Source organism: Podarcis vaucheri (assembly GCF_965113315.1).
Source record: "Podarcis vaucheri genome assembly, chromosome: 8".
Lineage (NCBI taxonomy): Eukaryota > Metazoa > Chordata > Lepidosauria > Squamata > Lacertidae > Podarcis > Podarcis vaucheri.
Genome location: NC_138766.1, coordinates 6643892 through 6663460, shown reverse-complemented (window position 1 = coordinate 6663460; position 19569 = coordinate 6643892). Strand labels below are relative to the sequence as shown.

Sequence of the window (19569 nt, the reverse complement as noted above, 5' to 3'; positions counted from 1 at the left end):
TATATGCAGCAACTGTGATTAGTACATAGCATTTCAATCTAAGTTTAATACAGAGAAGACTCAACAATAAGGGAACAAAGGAACAGAAGAAGAATAGGATGTAGAGTAAGAAGGAAACAATTCTGACATGGATTTGAAATAAAATTAAAAACTGAAGCCCGGTCTCTCTAGTCACTGTATATTTTATCAACAAAGAACAATGGAAGAAGAACATCTGATGTTATTAATAACCAAGCAAAAGGCATTATTAATCACAAATTAACTCACTGGCATAATCCCTCACCTTTTTCTCTGATTCTTTTTCTTCCACCAGATTAGGAATATTTTGGGAAGCAGACGGAGGGGCCTGGTTCACACTGAGGTTTGGGTCTCCCACAGAATAAACAGGAATGAGGGGCCTGAGGAATCTGAACTCGCTGCTCAAGGACCCACCGGTTAAGCAAACATCGTAGTGGTAACTCCTGGAAAGAGACCCGCTCTGAGAATCGCCACCGTTCTCTGGGATGTCGGGTCTGGCAGGTGGCAAGTGAGGAGGGGCAGTGATAAAACTTTCCCTGGGATCCCTCCTGCAGATCTTGATGGCAGCAAAGGAAACAATGCAAACGAGGAACACAAAGGAGACTGCAGCCAGGCAGATCACCAAGTACAAGGTCAAGGTCCCATCTTCTTCGTGCTCCTCTTTACTGACCTCCACAGCCTTCATATAAGGATCCGAAAAGCCACCCACGGGAAGGACCTGGAGCATGGCAGTGCTGCTCTGGGGAGGGAGCCCGTTGTCCCTGACCACTATCAGGAGTCTCTGCTTGCTGGTGTCTCGCTCGCTCAGGGCTCTCCTGGTTCTCACTTCCCCATTCTGGGCTCCTATGCTGAAAAGACCAGGGTCTGTGGCCTTCAGCAGCTCATAGGAAAGCCACGAGTTCTGGCCAGAATCTCCATCCACAGCCACCACCTTGGTGACCAGGTAGCCGGCCTCCACCGACTTGGGCACCAGCTCATTGCAGGGGGATGTGCTGTTCTGAAGAGGGTAGAGGAAGAAGGGAGCGTTGTCATTTTCGTCTAGGATTACGACTCGGACAGTAACTTCTGAGCTGAGGGGAGGAGACCCTCCATCTGTAGCCCTCACCATCACTTTGAAATCTTTGATCTGCTCATAATCCAGAGATCGGAGGGCATACAGATTTCCACTTTCAGAGTTGACTGAGATGTAAGAGGCCACAAGGCCATCAGTGACCTTCCCAGGCAAAAGGGAGTAGGTGACCTTGGCATTCTTCTCGGTGTCCAGATCAGCAGCATGGACTGAGCCAATGAGCAGTCCTGGAATATTGTTTTCCCGTATCTGCATTTCACATGAAGACTTTTCAAATACTGGAGGGTTGTCATTGACGTCTGAGATCTCAATGTTAATCACTCTTGTTGAACTGAGCCTGGGGGAGCCCTGGTCAACGGCTGTGATGGTGACATTATACTCTGAGACCTTCTCTCTGTCCAAGGGACTTTGGACCACAAGCTGGTAATAGTTATTCATAGTGGATTTTAACATAAAAGGAAGGTTTGCCTCCACAGAGCACATGGTTCTGCCATTGTCTCCAGAGTCTCGGTCTGTGACAGTGAAGAGAGCCACAAGTGTCTCCAGGGGAGAATCCTCTGCCAAAGGACTAGTGATGGATATGATGGACACTTCAGGGACATTGTCATTCACATCCTCAATCTCTACCAGGACCTTGCAGTGCCCTGAAAGGCCCCCTCCATCTGTTGCTCTGATGCTCATGCTGTAACTGGTTTCTTTTTCATAATCAAGCTGACCAGAAAGAGTCATTTCCCCAGTGTTTTCATTTAGGTGGAACAGATCATATATTTCTTCAGGCACTCTGTAGAATAAGTAGATGATCTGTGCATTTGAACCAAAATCCAAATCCGTAGCTTCCAATCTGAAGACCAAAGTGCCCTGTGGACTGTTTTCCTTTAACCTTACTTTATATTCAGAATGAGTAAACTGTGGGGAATTGTCATTGATGTCAAGAACATCAATATTTATTTGAACTGTCCCTGTTCTCTGTGGCTTCCCTCCATCCACAGCTGTAAGAGTCAATCCATAGTGTGAGTCCTTCTCCCTGTCCAGTGGCTTCTCCAGAACAAGATCCACATACTTGTTTCCATCCTCTTCACTTTTAACATCAAGCCGGAAATGTTCATTGGGACTGAGAGTGTAGTTTTGGATGTTATTTATCCCCAGGTCCTCATCTCGGGCAGATTCCAAGGGGAAATGTGTATTTGGAGAGACATTTTCAGGAATTTCCAGATCAAATGCCTTTTTAGAGAATTTGGGGACATTATCATTCACATCTTCTATCTTGACTTCAATACTGAAGATCTTTAAGGGATTTTGCAACACAATTTCAGTGTGTAACAAGCAAGGATCAGTCTGGCCACATAATGTTTCTCGGTCTATTTTATCATTTATCAACAAATTCCCAGTCTTGGTATCAAGACGAAAATATTGCTTACTGTTCTTAGAAACCAGCTGGGCTCTGCGAGCAGAGAGCTCCCCTGTTCCCAGTTTCAAATCCTCCAGCACATTAGCCACCAAAGACCCCCTTTTCTTTTCTTCAGGCACAGAATAATGAAGTGATATACTCAGTGCTCCAGGAAGACAAAGGAAAAGCAAAAAATACAGACCTTGTTCCTTTCTGTAGCCGTCTCCCATGGCTCAAGAATCTCTGGCCAAAAGATGAAGTTTCTGACACAGTTCCAATGATAATCTCTGCTGCTGTAGAAATGAATTTGATGCTGCCGTGTTGATGCCTTTGCTGTGCTGTATGTTATCTCTTTATCACATATGAAAGTCACCCGTCCTTTGTTCCAGCCACCTTTTTGCTCATGGCTTCCTGTGAGTTCCTTCACAAAATTCTGAATTCCAGTTCATGTCTTTGCCTGTACTACCACCGTGTGGCTGAGCAAAGAAAAGCCACTAAGATCCTGTAAATAAAACTGAATGCAGTGCACATTATACAGAACAGGAAAGCTTCAGTTTCTCTGTTCATAAAAGACTGTTTTATTACTAGGAAGATGCCTCTTTTCCATTTGAATGAGTGCAGATATCACAAAACAATGCATTACCTTCTATAGTTCTTCTACACTGTTGTGAATGGGGGGGTCAATCTAGTACTGGGAAATTCAGGATGCACAGCACTTATGGTGCTCTTGTGGAACAATCTCCCTCCCTCCAACCTCAATCAAACAGTTTGCAATAACGAAAGTGACAGGAAAATACCTTGGAAAGTGTATGATAAATTTTGCTTGATGCCATATGGCCTTCACACAGAGAATGTAGCAGGCTATTAATATCTACATAAGTATTAGGATAACAACACTATACCAATTTATATACAGCTGTGTTCTTTTTTCCTCACTTCTGCCCCCTCCCCCCTTTATAACTTTCTTTCTTTTAAGTAGTAATAATGAATGATTAATAAACAGGTCACTGCGTGTTCAGACCTTCAAACCTCCCCCTTACATAAATTCAGACAACACTCAAATTTTGGTTTGGTTTTTGGCAGAATTTAGGCCACAACTTTATTGATTACAGCAAGTGAGTGGTTGCATAGGCTTTGGTTCGACTAGTGGCAGGCGAAACCCAAATGGCAACAGCCAATCAGCCAAGTGGGGAAATTCCTGCCGTGCCCCTGTCCCAACGACAGACGACACACAACGGCATAGCAAAGTCAAGCGCACAATCCCTAAGAGTAGGGAGAGGTGGGCGGGTGTTCCAATGAACACACCGAAAGAGAAAGCTCTGGGTCATGTGCATACGTATATATAGGTCCTTTGATCCATTTAGCCTGCATCCCATTGGCATGATTAAACCCAGCATCAAGGAACCTACCAATTGGGTGTTGTGGCTAACCAATCATACCCACCCACAATGCAGGGTTTGGTTGCCAGGTCTCACCGCAACAAGTGCCTTCTTTATGGGAGGACCTGATTATGGAAGCAACCTGCATCTCAGCTTTTGTGTGACACCCCCCTCCCATACAGAGAGTTTAAAGAGGTTATGAAGTTATTCTATAACACATCAAATCACAAAAATATTAATATGAAAGTGTATATCCCTCTATGCAAGGGCAGAAACAACAACATCAGAATACAACGACACAGGGAAACTGAACAGGAAAAATATGGGAAGAATTTCAAGTGTGCATTCAGAGTTCCTGCACTGAGCTGAATTCAGACTTGTGCCTCACATATATAGGGGGACCAAACTAGAGAGAGAAGAGGTTATTAATGGAAAGATAATAATTTGAAAATCATTAATAGTTGGTATTTAACTCAAGAGTAGGTTGGCTAAGATTTATAAAACAGAATTAGATACGTGTTGGAAGTGTAAAGAAACGGAGGGAACTTTTTTTTCACATGTGGTGGACATGTAAAAAGGCAAAAGTATATGGGGAAATGATATATAATAAATTGAAAACAATGTTTAAAACTACTTTCCAAAAAACACACACACACCAGAGTCCTTTTTGTTGGGAAAACCCCAAACTAAAATTCCTATGTGCCAGAAAAGGTTATTTATGTATGCAACAATTGGGGTCTGCGCTTTCTTAGCCCCAAAATGGAAAGTGAGCAAGGTCCCAACTAAAGAGGATTGGCAACTTAAGTTGACAGAAAATGCAGAACGTTCAGATTTAGCACATAGAATAAGAGAGCAAGACGAACATACATTTAAAGAAGAGTGGAAAACATTTACGGAATATATGAAAAATGACTGTATACAGCTTAAAACACTGACATCACTAAGATAAATTCAATAGATAAAATAATTTTTGATGGAGGTAAACGTGGAAATTTTTTTGAATGCTTATAGAAAAACAGGGATATGAAAAATGAATCATGGAAGGAGAAGGGAAGTCATGGGATATTTTAAAGGCTTATTTGAAAATGTAAAATTGAAGATTTAATAAACATTATTATCAAACTAGAGAGAGTGAAATTTGTCTTTAAACCATTCAAATGGTACTCTCACCTGGAGGATATGTTGACTTTCACCTGCATGACTTGGGACTCCTTCAGAATCATTGGAACTCCTTGGATTCACCTGAGTGCTAGGAGGCTCCACAGAGAAAACAGGAAACAGGGGCCTGAGAAACCTGAACTCGCTGTTCAGAGACCCACCAGCTAAGCACACCTCATAGTTGTAAGCCTGGGATAGAGATCCAGGACCAGAATCCGCAGAGTTCTCCTGGGAATCAGGTCCCACTGGGAAATTGGCTGCGGAGTTGTAGGTTCCTATGAACTTTTCACGTTTCTGCAACTTGATTACAACAAAGGCCACTACAGAAATGAGAAAGATGCTTGAGATGGCAGCCAAGCAGATGATCAAATACATCGTCAGGCTGGGGTCTTCCTCCTCCGCTGTTTCCTCCTTTGGGAGAGCCACACTTTTCAGATAAGGGTCAGAGAAGCCGTCCACTAGGAGGATTCTGAGCGTGGCAGAGGTGGACTGGGGAGGATGGCCGTTGTCTCGGACCACCACAATCAGATTCTGCTTGAAGCTGTCTCGGTTGCTGACCGGCCTCAGGGTGGTCACTTCTCCATTCTGGGCCCCCACCGTGAACAGACCCGGCTCTGTGGCCTTCAGCAGCTGGTAGGAAAGCCAAGAGTTCTGGCCAGAATCCCTGTCCACAGCCACCACCTTGGTGACCAGGTAGCCAGTCTCTGCCCCTCGGGGAACCAGGTCATTCGAGGGGGAAGTGCCATTCTGGAGAGGGTAGAGGATGAAGGGGGCATTGTCATTTTCATCCACGACCTGAACGCGGATGGGAACTTCTGAGCTCAGTGGAGGGGAACCTGAATCCACAGCCCTCACCGTCACCTGGAAATCTTTTACTTCCTCATAATCCAGAGACCGGATGGCATACAGGTTCCCCGTTTCAGAGTTGATGGAGATGTAAGAGGATGTGGGGCCATCATTGACCTTCCCAGGCAAAAGCGAGTAGGTCACTTTGGCATTCTGCGCTGTGTCCAGATCAACAGCATGGACCGAATTGATCAGAAGACCAGGAATATTGTTTTCTCTTAACTGCATTTCATAGAATGGCTTTTCAAACACTGGAGGGTTGTCATTGACATCTGAGATTTGCACATGAAGTATTCTTGTGGAAGTGAGTCTGGGAGAGCCCCTGTCCGTGGCTGTGATGGTGATGTTATACTCAGAGGCTTGTTCTCTGTCCAGTGGTTGTTGGGTCACCAGCTGGTAATAGTTGTTCTCGGTGGGTTTGAGCACAAATGGCAGGTTGACTTCAGTGGTGCAGGCAGTTCTGCCACTGTCCCCAGAGTCCACATCTGTGACACTGAAAAGGGCCACCACTGTGTCTGGGGGAGAGTCCTCAGGTAAGGGACTGGTGATGGAAGTGATGGTAATCTCTGGAGCATTGTCGTTCTCATCCTCAATCTCTACAATGACTTTACAGTAATCAGAAAGGCCTCCTCCATCTGTAGCTCTTATGTTGATCTTATAATTTGTATTTTCTTCATAATCAATTGTTCCTGCAGTAGTAAGCTCCCCGGAATATTTGTTTAACTTGAATGATCTGACGACATATTCTGGCACTTGGCTGAATGAATAAGTGATGTGAGCATTGGTACCAAGATCCCTGTCAGTGGCTTCAACTTTGGTGACCAGAGTATCCAATGGGCTATTTTCCATTAGTTTCACATTGTACTCAGATTGTGGAAAATGAGGCAAATTATCATTAGCATCCAGAACATCAATAATAATTTGCACTGTTCCAGTTCTTTTTGGGATTCCTCCATCAACTGCTGACAAAATAAGGGAAATCTGTGGATTCACCTCACGGTCTAGCGGTTTTTCTAACACCAGTTCTGCGTATTTGCTACCATCACTGTGACTTTTCACATGAAGCCTAAAATGTTCATTAGGACTAAGGGTGTAGTTCCGAACGGTATTTTCTCCCTTATCTGTATCTTCTGCACTTTCCAAAGGAAATCTGATATCCGCAGGAGTTTGCTCAGGTATTTCAAGAAGAAATTGATTTTTAGAGAATTTGGGGGAATTATCATTCACGTCCTCTATCTGAACTTCAATTCTGTGTAGCTGCAATGGCTTTTCCAGCACAATTTCAGACAGTAGAACACAAGGTTCATTCTGTCCACACAGGGACTCCCGATCTATTTTATCCTTTACTGTCACATCCCCAGAATGAGGATCCAGCTGGAAATACTGCTTGGAGCTCTTAGAAACCAGCCGGGCTCTCCAAGCAGACAGCTCCTTTGCATCCACTCTCAAATCCTTCAGCACATTCGCTACCAGAGACCCACTTTTCTCCTCCTCTGGCACTGAATAGCGGAAAGACTCACACATTGCTATGCATGCACAGAGACACAGGGAAAAAGACCAAACTTGCCTGATCTTGAGGTGCATTTCCATTCTCCCAGCCTCTCCTCCTGAAATGCAAGGCATTGTCCTCTTCTCTATTCCAAGGCGTGTCTCTTCTTAACTGTATTTTTCTTCTGAATGTGACACTGTGTCCTGCTTATTCCTACTGGAATTTCTGATGACTGGCTTGCAATAGGGATCTGCTCTTTTTCCTGTGCTGATTCCTTTGTCTAATGGCTACAGCTCTTGAGGAGAGCAACTGCTGCTCCCCAATTTCCTTCTTTTATCTTGTGCAATACCACCACCTTGTGTTTGAACTATGTTATGGCGTTACAAAAACCAAAAGATTTTCCAGAATAAGAGCTGGTAAACATGAGCATCCGTGTGGAGATGCAAGAGAACAGCCACCCCAATGGAACATAAACCCCATATTCCCAGCTTGCTTTCTTTTTAAGAGTTTTTTTAGAACCTGAGATATGAAATAAAGCTTTTCTTTTGATGATGATGATTTGGTGAGAAATTATAGTATTATCACCATACAGTGTTTTAGTTTCATGAATTGCTAGAGACACAATATGGATTGTATGATTTGTTTCCATCTAAGGCATTCACAGTATACACTCACTGAAATCTATGGGCATGATTATTGTTTTTTTAACATGCATTGATCTCTTTCAATTCCACTTAGTTGAATGCAATCCTTGGAACATTGTTCCTGCTCCCAAAATTATTATGTCATATTTTATATTTCTTAGGCTGCTGAAACCTCCCAATGTCTGTTCCCCAAACCCTCCATCACAGCCTAACCTACACTACCCACAGGACTGCTGGGAGGGTAATATGGGGAACAGGAGAATTATGTAGACCACTTTGTACAACTTTTACATTATTAATGTAAAGATAAATAAATAAAAACAGTCTATCTGCGGGGAAAGAGAGGCTTGGAATGAAGGAGAGTTCCCAGCCATGATGACTGATTCATGAATATACACATTTCGATATGAAGATTGCATTCATCTGTAAATGTTCTATTCCTCTTCGATTCTTCAAAGGGCATTTCATGTCATGTCCTACAGGCAACTGCACCTCTTTCTCTAAAGCATACGCCACACACAGGACTGGATTTAGGTTTGTTTAGGCCCTAAGCTACTGAAGGTAACGGGCCCTTTATATGTCCAGCTGTCTTTTGTCAACAATAAACTGTAGCTGTTTTTTGTGTTGAATATATGCTATATGGTAATTCCTGGACCTAATAGGTATCGGAGGAGCGTACACAACACAAAACACTGTTGCTACATGTAGGTTTTATTTTATTTGTTTTTTTATCTTATATTTTGGAAATGTACATCCAGGTTTTTTTACTTTAATTTTTTTGGGGGCCCCAAGAGAGTGGGGCCCTAAGCTATAGCTTGTTTAGATTATACCTAAATCCAGTACTGGCCACACACACATGCCCTTCCAGACATGCTAGCATTCTGTATTATTAAGGTTTCCCTGGCCATTCTGGCCATTCACTTCCTCACAGAAGATGAATATGTGCAGTTCAATATAAAGTTCACATTCATCTATAAACATGGGCATGTGAGGAAGAGTCACTGTTACTTACTACGCATTGAACTGGGTTCTATCTTCCTAATGTGATATATACAAGTAGCAGCCTAGTATAAAATGTTGTACAGATTAGTAAAACAGTTCAGTGCCCCCCACAAAAATACGCTATTCTTTCTCTCTCTTGCTTCCCTTCCCCATTCTTTCTCTAGTCCCCTCTTTCCCAGCTGAACGTTCTCTATAGCTGGGGCCCAGAGAGGAACCTCTGTGTCAGATCTTATGCCCAGTTTGTTGGGTCTCCCACCTTGTGACACCTGGCATATCTGCACACACAGAGTTCAGTCAACACATGGCACTCCGATCAGCCATGGGCAGAAATACAGTAGGACACTTGCCATAATAAATATACTTAATACAGATGTTTATATTGATAGTTATACTTTATGTATAAATCTCATAACGTAAGATAATACAGATCTTGTAGAACACAAGAGAGACAAGTTTCTAAATACTTCGTGATCCATCATGTGGTGTGGAAGTTGTTTATAGGAAATGATATTTGTTCCAATGAAATGTCATATAGGAACAGACCAAACTTCAGTTCCATCCTGAACATCTCAACATGCACCCGTGGAATTGATTTATGATGTATGACAGCTGATAACCCCCAATGGCATTTCTGCAGGTTTCTGAATACAATGGGAGACAATACTACTTAAGTCTCAGGTGGTTGCTGTGACTAGCAGAATCTTTTTCTATCTCTTTTAGACACCAGGTATTTCTGGGGTGTTTTACAACAAAATCCTAACCAAGTCTAATCAGAGGAAAGTACTCTTCAGTTGAATGGTGCTTCTTCCTAGGTAAGTGGGGTTAGGATTGCAGCCCAGGTCATCATCTTATGCTGTGGTCCAAGGATGCTGCCTAGACGCCAACCCTCTTGCCCACTTCTGGGTTCTCTAGCACAGTGTTTTTCAACCTTTTTTGGGCAAAGGCACACTTGTTTCATGAAAAAAATCACGAGGCACACCACCACTGTGTGCGGAGAGAGAGATGTCAGAGCCCCGCTGCTCTCTATGGGGAATCGGATGAGAGCGGACCGCCTGTCCGCTCTCATCCGATCCCATCCGATCTGATCCCCACCCAGGACGGATGGAAAATAGGGTGGACACAGTCCAGCACCCGCCTAGTGGGCGAAAATTTGACATTTTTTTTAATCTTTCGAATTTTTCAATTTTTCCCACGGCACACCAGGCAACATCTCGCGGCACACTAGTGTGCCGCGGAACAGTGGTTGAAAAACACTGCTCTAGCACATGTTTGTTGGCTCAGGGGATAGGACCAAGTTGCTTCTTTAATTTGTGCTGAGGGTGTGGAGAATGGAGGGAACACAAGAGTCTCTTCCAAGCAATGGTAAAGACTTCTGATGTGCTTGATCTTACACCAGTCTGGTGGGAACTCACGGCTGAGTGTTCTGTTCAGTAGATCTTACAGCACAATTTTAACCATGTCTAATCATGTCCTGCACTTGCAGGAAGGCACTATACAAAACATATGTTGCCAAGTTTCAAAGTATAAGCCATAGAACTTAATGTCTCCACTCCTCATTTCTCATTATAATGGTGGGATGTGATTCAGCCAAATCAGCCTTGACTAAGTTGCCACAGCTATGAACATATAGGACTTTTTCATCTCCTTCCCCCATCGCTTTATTGTTCCTCACTCAGCCACACTCTGTCAGTGTCTTCAACTGGAACTCACTTGCAAACTGCACAAAAGTCTCTCTGTTTGACCATCTTTTTCAGGGTGAGGACATCCTCTTGGCTAACATTGGCCAAGAAACCCATATTAAATAAGAACTATGAATATGTTTCACTACCATTAAAGCACATACTAGACTTTCCCATTTACCTATGTCAGCAAACCATTGGGCTAAAAGATACAATCCAAAAAAGAAACCTTTCCAGAAAAAGCCCCCCAGTGATGTAGATTTAAGAAAATGCAGAGCACCTGCCAATTTGCCACCAAAGTCCCTCATTACACAACCAGCTCATTCTAGCCTAGGTTTGGTATGCACCATCCTCAAAGGTACTTCTTTACAATGCCAGGCTTCAATTCAGTCTGTTGCACCATTTTGCAACTATAAACTCCAGAACCTGATTCTTACATCAAAGGGCATGTTGTTCAGTGGTAAAAAACTGCTCTGCATACAAAGCATGCCTGGTTCAAACCCTGGCATCCTCAGGTAGGTCTGAAAAGATACCTGGACCAAGGGTTTGACTCATTAAAATACAGATTTCTATACTGCTTATGTTACCCTCTCCCACATTGTTTATACTAATGGCAGATTACAAGTCAGCCTACTTGCCCTTAACATATTAACAGTTCAAAATATAAAACAGAAAACTATGAGAGCCCAGATTTGTTTGCTCAAAATGCCGATGGTTTAAAGGCCTGGATAAAGGCCTTTAACCCTGAAAAGGGTACTCAGTGATCCTCCCATGGAAGGCAATTCCACAGGTGGGGTGCCACCAGCAAGAAGACCCTCTAAATAATGCCATGTATGTAACTGGGAATTCTGCTCTAATCAGGGCTCCTGTGTGCAGGTACTTCAGCAGCTGCAGCTACAGGTATGTCGTCCACACCTTGGAGGTATGTATATTCTGGGACACATTGGTGTATCTGCAGTGGCTATGATGTTCTGAGCGAGTTTTAATATGCAGAAAGTCCAAAAGCAGAGGACCTAAATTGCAGGAGGGCTGAAGGAAAGAATCTGAACTGAACAACGGGCTGAGAAGAGGTGCCCTGCCTGAGAAATGGAAGGTTGGAAGAAGAGAGGAGGAGAGAGGAAACATCAGATGCAGACGATGGACCAGCAATGAAGACAGAGGGAAATGAGGAAAAAAGTTTCAAATCGACTTGAAAAAAACAGATCATTTTTAAACTGAAACATGCTCTAAAATGTAAAATATATTGTCAATAAATTTCAAAAGCAATACGAGAACATATGCAAAGTGACTAACTGGTGTACTTGGAAATTATTTCACCTTTTCTTTTGATTCTTCTTTCCCCACCTGGTCAGGCATATCTTGGGAAGCAGGCGGAGGGGTCTGGTTCACATTGAGGTTTGGGTCCCCCACAGAAAAAACAGGAATGAGGGGCCTGAGGAACCTGAACTCGCTGCTCAAGGACCCACCGGTTAAGCACACATCGTAGTGGTAACTCCTGGAAAGAGACCCGCTCTGAGAATCGCCACCGTTCTCTGGGATGTCGGGTCTGGCAGGTGGGAAGTGAGGAGGGGCAGTGATAAAACTTTCCCTGGGATCCCTCCTGCAGATCTTGATGGCAGCAAAGGAAACAATGCAAACAAGGAACACAAAGGAGACTGCAGCCAGGCAGATCACCAAGTACAAGGTCAAGGTCCCATCTTCTTCGTGCTCCTCTTTACTGACCTCCACAGCCTTCATATAAGGATCCGAAAAGCCACCCACGGGAAGGACATGGAGCATGGCAGTGCTGCTCTGGGGAGGGAGCCCGTTGTCCCTGACCACAATCAGGAGTCTCTGCTTGCTGGTGTCTCGCTCGCTCAGGGCTCTCCTGGTTCTCACTTCCCCATTCTGGGCTCCTATGCTGAAAAGACCAGGGTCTGTGGCCTTCAGCAGCTCATAGGAAAGCCACGAGTTCTGGCCAGAATCTCCATCCACAGCCACCACCTTGGTGACCAGGTAGCCGGCCTCCACCGACTTGGGAACCAGCTCATTGCAGGGGGATGTGCTGTTCTGAAGAGGGTAGAGGAAGAAGGGAGCGTTGTCGTTTTCGTCTAGGATTACGACTCGGACAGTAACTTCTGAGCTGAGGGGAGGAGACCCTCCATCTGTAGCCCTCACCGTCACTTTGAAATCTTTGATCTGCTCGTAATCCAGAGATCGGAGGGCATACAGATTTCCGCTTTCAGAGTTGACCGAGATGTAAGAGGCCACAAGGCCATCAGTGACCTTCCCAGGCAAAATGGAGTAGGTGACCTTGGCATTCTTCTCGGTGTCCAGATCAGCAGCATGGACTGAGCCAATGAGCAGTCCTGGAATATTGTTTTCCCGTATCTGCATTTCACATGAAGACGTTTCAAATACTGGAGGGTTGTCATTGACATCTGAGATCTGAACATTAATCACTCTTGTTGAAGTGAGCCTGGGGGAGCCCTGGTCAACAGCTGTGATGGTGATATTATATTCCGGGACCTTCTCTCTGTCCAAGGGACTTTGGACCACAAGCTGGTAATAGTTATTCATAGTGGGTTTTAACATAAAAGGAAGGTTTGCCTCCACAGAGCACATGGTTCTGCCATTGTCTCCAGAGTCTCGGTCTGTGACAGTGAAGAGAGCAACAAGTTTCTCCAGGGGAGAATCCTCTGCCAAAGGACTAGTGATGGATATGACGGACACTTCAGGGACATTGTCATTCATGTCTTCAATCTCTACCAGGACCTTGCAGTGACCTGAAAGACCGCCAGCATCTGTTGCCCTGATGTTCATGTCATAGCTAGTTTCTTCTTCATAATCAAGCTGACCAGAAAGGGTGATTTCCCCAGTGATTTCATTTAGGTGGAACAGATCATATATTTCTTCAGGTACATGGTTGAATGAATACGTTATCTGAGAATTTGAGCCAAAATCCAAATCTGTAGCTTCCACTTTGAAGACCAGAGTACCCCGTGGGCTGTTTTCCTTTAACCTTACTTTATATTCTGAATGAGTAAATTCTGGGGAATTATCATTGATGTCAAGAACATCAATATTTATTTGAACTGTGCCTGTTCTCCGTGGCTCCCCTCCATCCACAGCTGTGAGAGTCAGTCCAAAGTGTGAGTCCTTCTCCCTGTCCAGTGGTTTCTCCAGGACAAGATCCACATATTTTCTTCCAGTTTTGTTGTTCTCCATGCTAAGCATGAAATGTTCATTGGGACTTAGAGTGTAGTTTTGGATGTTATTTATCCCCAGGTCCTCATCTCGGGCAAATTCCAAGGGGAAATGTGTATTTGGAGAGACGTTTTCAGGAATTTCCAGATCAAATGCCTTTTTAGAGAATTTGGGGACATTATCATTCACATCTTCTATCTTGACTTCAATACTGAAGATCTTTAAGGGATTTTGCAAAACAATTTCAGACTGTAATAAGCAAGGATCAGTCTGGCCACATAATGTTTCTCGGTCTATTTTATCATTTATCAACAAATTCCCAGTCTTGGTATCAAGATGAAAATATTGCTTAGTGTTCTTAGAAACCAGCTGGGCTCTGCGAGCAGAGAGCTCCCCTGGTCCCAGTTTCAAATCCTCCAGCACATTAGCCACCAAAGACCCCCTTTTCTTTTCTTCAGGCACAGAATAGTGAAGTGAAATACTCAGTGCTCCAGGAAGACAAAGGAAAAGCAAAAAATACAGACCTTGTTCCTTTCTGTAGCTGTCTCCCATGGCTCAAGAATCTGCCTCTTCAATGCCTGGCCAAAATATGAAGTTTCTGACAATCATCCAATGATAATCTCTGCTGCTGTAGAAAGGAATTTCATGCTGCAGTGTCGATGCCTTTGCTGTGCTTTATGTTATCTCTTTATTGCGTATGAAAGTCACCCGTCCTTTGTTCCAGCCACCTTTTTGCTCATGGCTTCTTGTGAGTTCCTTCACAAAATTCTGAATTCCAGTCCATGTCTTTGCCTGTACTACCACCGTGTGGCTGAGCAAAGAAAAGCCACTAAGATCCAGTAAATAATGCTGAATGCAGTGCACATTATACTGAACAGGAAAGGTTCAGATTCACTGTTTCTCTATTAAGAGAAGACCTATTTATTCCTAGGAAGATGCCTCTTTTCCATTTGAATGAGTGCAGATATCATAAAACAGTGCTTTCTTCCGTGGTTGTTCTACACTGTTGTGCATGGGTTTCAATCTCATACAAGGAAATTCAGGGTGCATATGGTGCCCTCCCACCCCACCCCCCCATCAAACATTTTGCAATAACGAAAGTGACAGGAAAATGCCTTGGAAAGTGTATGATAACTTTTGCTTGATGCCATATGTCCTGCACACAGAGAATGTAGCAGGCTATTAATATCTACATAAGTATTAGCATAATAATACCATATCAATTTATATACACAGCTGTTCCTTTTTCCTCATTCCTCCCCTCCCCCCCTTTATAAGTTTATTTCTTTTTTTAAAAAAGTAGTAAGAATGGATATTCAATAAACAGGTCATATGGAAGCAACCTGCATCTCACCTTTTGTGTGATACTTCCTCCTCCCATACAGAGGGTTTAAAAATGTTATGAAGATGTTCTATGGCACATCAAACCACAATATTGATACAACAATTTACAACCCTCTCTGCAAGGAAATAAACAACAATAACAGAATACAAGGAAACAGGTAAAACTGAATAGAATAGAAATCGGAAGAGTTTCAAACTCCGAGTAGGTTGGCTAAGATTTATAAATCAGAATCAAATACATGTTGGAAGTGTAGAAAAACGGAGGGAATATTTTTTCACATGTGGTGGACATGTAAAAAGATAAAAGTATATATGATTTATAATAAATTGGGGGGGAATGTTTAAAACTACTTTACGCTTTTTGTTGACTGAAATTCCTAGGTGTCGGAAAAGGTTATTTATGTATGCAACAATTGTGGTCCGTGGTACATGTAGTACATGTTGGAAGTGTAAAGAAACGGAGGGAAGTTTTTTTCACATGTGTTGGACATGTAAAAAGGTAAAAGTATATGGGGAAATGATTTATAATGAATTGAAAAAAATGTTTAAAACTACTTCCCCCCCCAAAAAAAAACCCCCAAAAAACCACCAGAGTACTTTTTGTTGGGGAAAACCCAAACTAAAATTCCTAGGTGTCAGAAAAGGTTATTTATGTATGCAATAATTAGGGTATGTGCTTTATTAGCCCCAAAATGGAAAGTGAGCAAGGTCCCATCTAAAGAGGATTGGCAACTTAAGTTGACAGGATATGCAGAACATGCAGATTTAACACATAAAATAAGAGAGCAATAAGAACATACATTAAAGAAGAGTGGAAAACATTTTCTGAATATAAGAAAAATGACTGCTAATGCTGGCAGCACTAAGATTAATACAATAGAGTAAATAAGTTTTGATGGAGGTAAAAGTGGAAAACTTATTTGAATGCTAATAGTAAAACAGGGTGTATGATATGAAAAATGAATCATGGAAGGAGAAGGGAAGTCATGGGATATTTTAAATGCTTGTTTGAAAATGTAAAATTGAAAATTTAATAAAAATTATTATCAAACTAGAGGGAGAAATATTTGAAATTAAATCATTCAAATGGTACTCTCACCTGGAGGATATGTTGACTTTCACCTGCATGACTTGGGACACCTTCAGAATCATTGGCACTCCTTGGATTCAGCTGAGTGTTAGGAGGCTCCACAGAGAAAACAGGAAACAGGGGCCTGAGAAACCTGAACTCGCTGTTCAGAGACCCACCAGCTAAGCACACCTCATAGTTGTAAGCCTGGGATAGAGATCCAGCACCAGGATCTGCAGAGTTCTCCTGGGAATCAGGTCCCACCGGGAAATTGGCTGCAGAGTTGTAGGTTCCTATGAACTTTTCACGTTTCTGCAACTTGATTACAACAAAGGCCACTACAGAAATGAGAAAGATGCCTGAGATGGCAGCCAAACAGATGATCAAATACATTGTCAGGCTGGGGTCTTCCTCCTCCACTGTTTCCTCCTTTGGGAGAGCCACACTTTTCAGATAAGGGTCAGAAAAGCCGTCCACTAGGAGAATTCTGAGCGTGGCAGAGGTGGACTGGGGAGGATGGCCGTTGTCTCGGACCACCACAATCAGATTCTGCTTGAAGCTGTCTCGGTTGCTGACCGGCCTCAGGGTGGTCACTTCTCCATTCTGGGCCCCCACCGTGAACAGACCCGGTTCTGTGGCCTTCAGCAGCTGGTAGGAAAGCCAAGAGTTCTGCGCAGAATCCCTGTCCACAGCCACCACCTTGGTGACCAGGTAGCCAGTCTCTGCCCCTCGGGGAACCAGGTCATTTGAGGGGGAAGTGCCATTCTGGAGAGGGTAGAGGATGAAGGGGGCATTGTCATTTTCATCCACGACCTGAACGCGGATGGGAACTTCTGAGCTCAGTGGAGGGGAACCTGAATCCACAGCCCTCACCGTCACCTGGAAATCTTTTACTTCCTCATAATCCAGAGACCGGATGGCATACAGGTTCCCCGTTTCAGAGTTGATGGAGATGTAAGAGGATGTGGGGCCATCATTGACCTTCCCAGGCAAAAGCGAGTAGGTCACTTTGGCATTCTGCGCTGTGTCCAGATCAACAGCATGGACCGAATTGATCAGAAGACCAGGAATATTGTTTTCCCTTAATTTCATTTCATATAATGGCTTTTCAAACACTGGAGGGTTGTCATTTACATCTGATACTTCAACATGAAGTATTCTTGTGGAAGTGAGTCTGGGAGAGCCCCTGTCTGTGGCTGTGATGGTGATGTTATACTCAGAGGCTTGTTCTCTGTCCAGTGATTGTTGGGTCACCAGCTGGTAATAGTTGTTCTCTGTGGGTTTGAGCACAAACGGCAGGTTGACTTCAGTGGTGCAGGCAGTTCTGCCACTGTCTCCAGAGTCCACATCTGTGACACTGAAAAGGGCCACCACTGTGTCTGGGGAAGAGTCTTCAGGTAAGGGACTGGTGATGGATGTGATGGTAATCTCTGGAGCATTGTCGTTCTCATCCTCAATCTCTACAGTGACTTTACAGTAAGCAGAAAGGCCCCCTCCGTCTGTAGCTCTGATTTTCATTACATAATTTGAGCTTTCTTCATAATCAATTGTCCCTGTAACAGTAAGTTCTCCAGTGTGTTTGTTTAACTTGAACAATCTCAACACATTTTCTGACACTTGGCTGAAATAGTAAGTGATGTGAGCATTGGAACCAAAATCCCTGTCAGTGGCTTCCACTTTTGTGACTAGTGTATCCAATGGGCTATTTTCCTTTAGTTTCACTTTGTACTCAGGTTGTGGAAACTGAGGCAAGTTATCATTGTTATCCAGAACATCAATGATTATTTGTGCTGTTCCAGTTCTTTTTGGGATTCCTCCATCAACTGCTGACAGAATAAGGGAAATCTGTGGATTCTCCTCACGGTCAAGCGGTTTCTCTAACACCAATTCTGCATAGTTGGTACCATCACTGTGACTTTGCACATCCAGCCTAAAATGTTCATTAGGACTAAGGGTGTAGTTCTGAACAGCATTTTTTCCTTTGTCTGGATCTTCTGCTCTTTCCAAAGGAAATCTGATATCCACAGGAGTCTGCTCAGGTATTTCAAGAAGGAATTGATTTTTAGAGAATTTGGGGGAATTATCATTCACATCCTCTATCTGAACTTCAATTCTGTGTAGCTGCAATGGCTTTTCCAGCACAATTTCAGACAGTAGAATACATGGTTCATTCTGACCACACAGGGACTCCCGATCTATTTTATCCTTTACTGTCACATCCCCAGAATGAGGATCCAGCTGGAAATACTGCTTGGAGCTCTTAGAAACCAGCCGGGCTCTCCGAGCAGACAGCTCCTTTGCATCCACTCTCAAATCTTTTAGCACATTTGCCACCAGAGACCCACTTTTCTTTTCCTCTGCCACTGAATAGCGGAAAGACTCACACATTGCTATGCATGCACAGAGATATAAGGAAATAAACATAACTTGCCTGAGGTTGAGAAGTATTTCCATTCCCCCAGCCTCACCTCCAGTCAGATCTGAAATGCAGGGTAATTCTTTCTAACACAACTGCCACAGTTGATTGTCCAGTGTATGTTTGCAAGACAAATCCTTTATCCTGTATTTAAATCTAAAAATGGTTGTGGTCCCTTTTCCACCCACAATTTCTAAATATTTGCTTGTAACGAAGATTGTGTGCTGTCTTTCTCCTTGAGATTCCTTTGTCTCGCGGACACAGGCCTTCTGGAGAACAGTTTCTGGTCCTTGACTATTTCTTTTGTGTTGTGTAATAGCACCACCTTGTGCTTGAAGTATGATACATCTCACATAAATGGTTCTGTAGGTTTGCAATGCTTAATATATTTCTTGCGTATTATCATTGACTTATCAAAATCCATTGAGGTACTCATTAATGATTGTCACTTTTCCTGCTGCTGAGTCTTGTGGCACCTTAAACACTAACAAGTTTTATTATGTCATGAGTCCTTGTGGACTAAAGTCTTCTTCATTAGATGCATGAAGTATAATCCTCAGCTGCAGGTATCTGTACAGTTGTTCAGAGAGGAGGCGCATTTTCATAATGTGATTCATACAAGTTGGGCCTCCAGCAAATATTTTTTCTTTCCCTGGCTGTCTTTTTCCTCCCTCCTCTGGCTCAGTCCTCCACACCCACTTCTATGTCTCCCATTTCTTTTCTTCAGTTGGCTGTGGAGCATGTCCTGCCACACCTCAGCTACCATATCCACTTTCTGGTTCACTTTTCACCTTCTCCTGCCTGGCAACTGTTGTCATTCCTGCATCGACAGGGACCCTGCGTGGTGTAGTGGTTAAGAGCAGTGGACTCGTAATCTGGTGAA

At 43.4% G+C, this 19569-nt stretch overlaps 1 protein-coding gene and 1 pseudogene across 2 annotated transcripts in view; both read right to left on the bottom strand.

Moving 5' to 3' along the window:
• The window catches only part of LOC309539777 (uncharacterized protein), a 57091-nt gene extending 38134 nt beyond the window's left edge, over positions 1-18957 (bottom strand). The window contains exons 1-3 of the mRNA XM_082236117.1: positions 16301-18957; positions 14586-14727; positions 5024-7512 (exon numbers count right to left, since the gene is read on the bottom strand). Coding sequence (XP_082092243.1) covers positions 5024-7512; positions 14586-14727; positions 16301-18724 — 5055 coding nt within the window. The 5' untranslated portion in view covers positions 18725-18957. The remainder of the gene's footprint in view (positions 1-5023; positions 7513-14585; positions 14728-16300) is intronic.
• On the bottom strand, positions 11980-14756 carry LOC309538612 (protocadherin beta-16 pseudogene; annotated as a pseudogene). Its single transcript has one exon. The product of its transcript is annotated as a protocadherin beta-16 pseudogene (transcript).
• Positions 18958-19569: the final 612 nt, after the last annotated feature.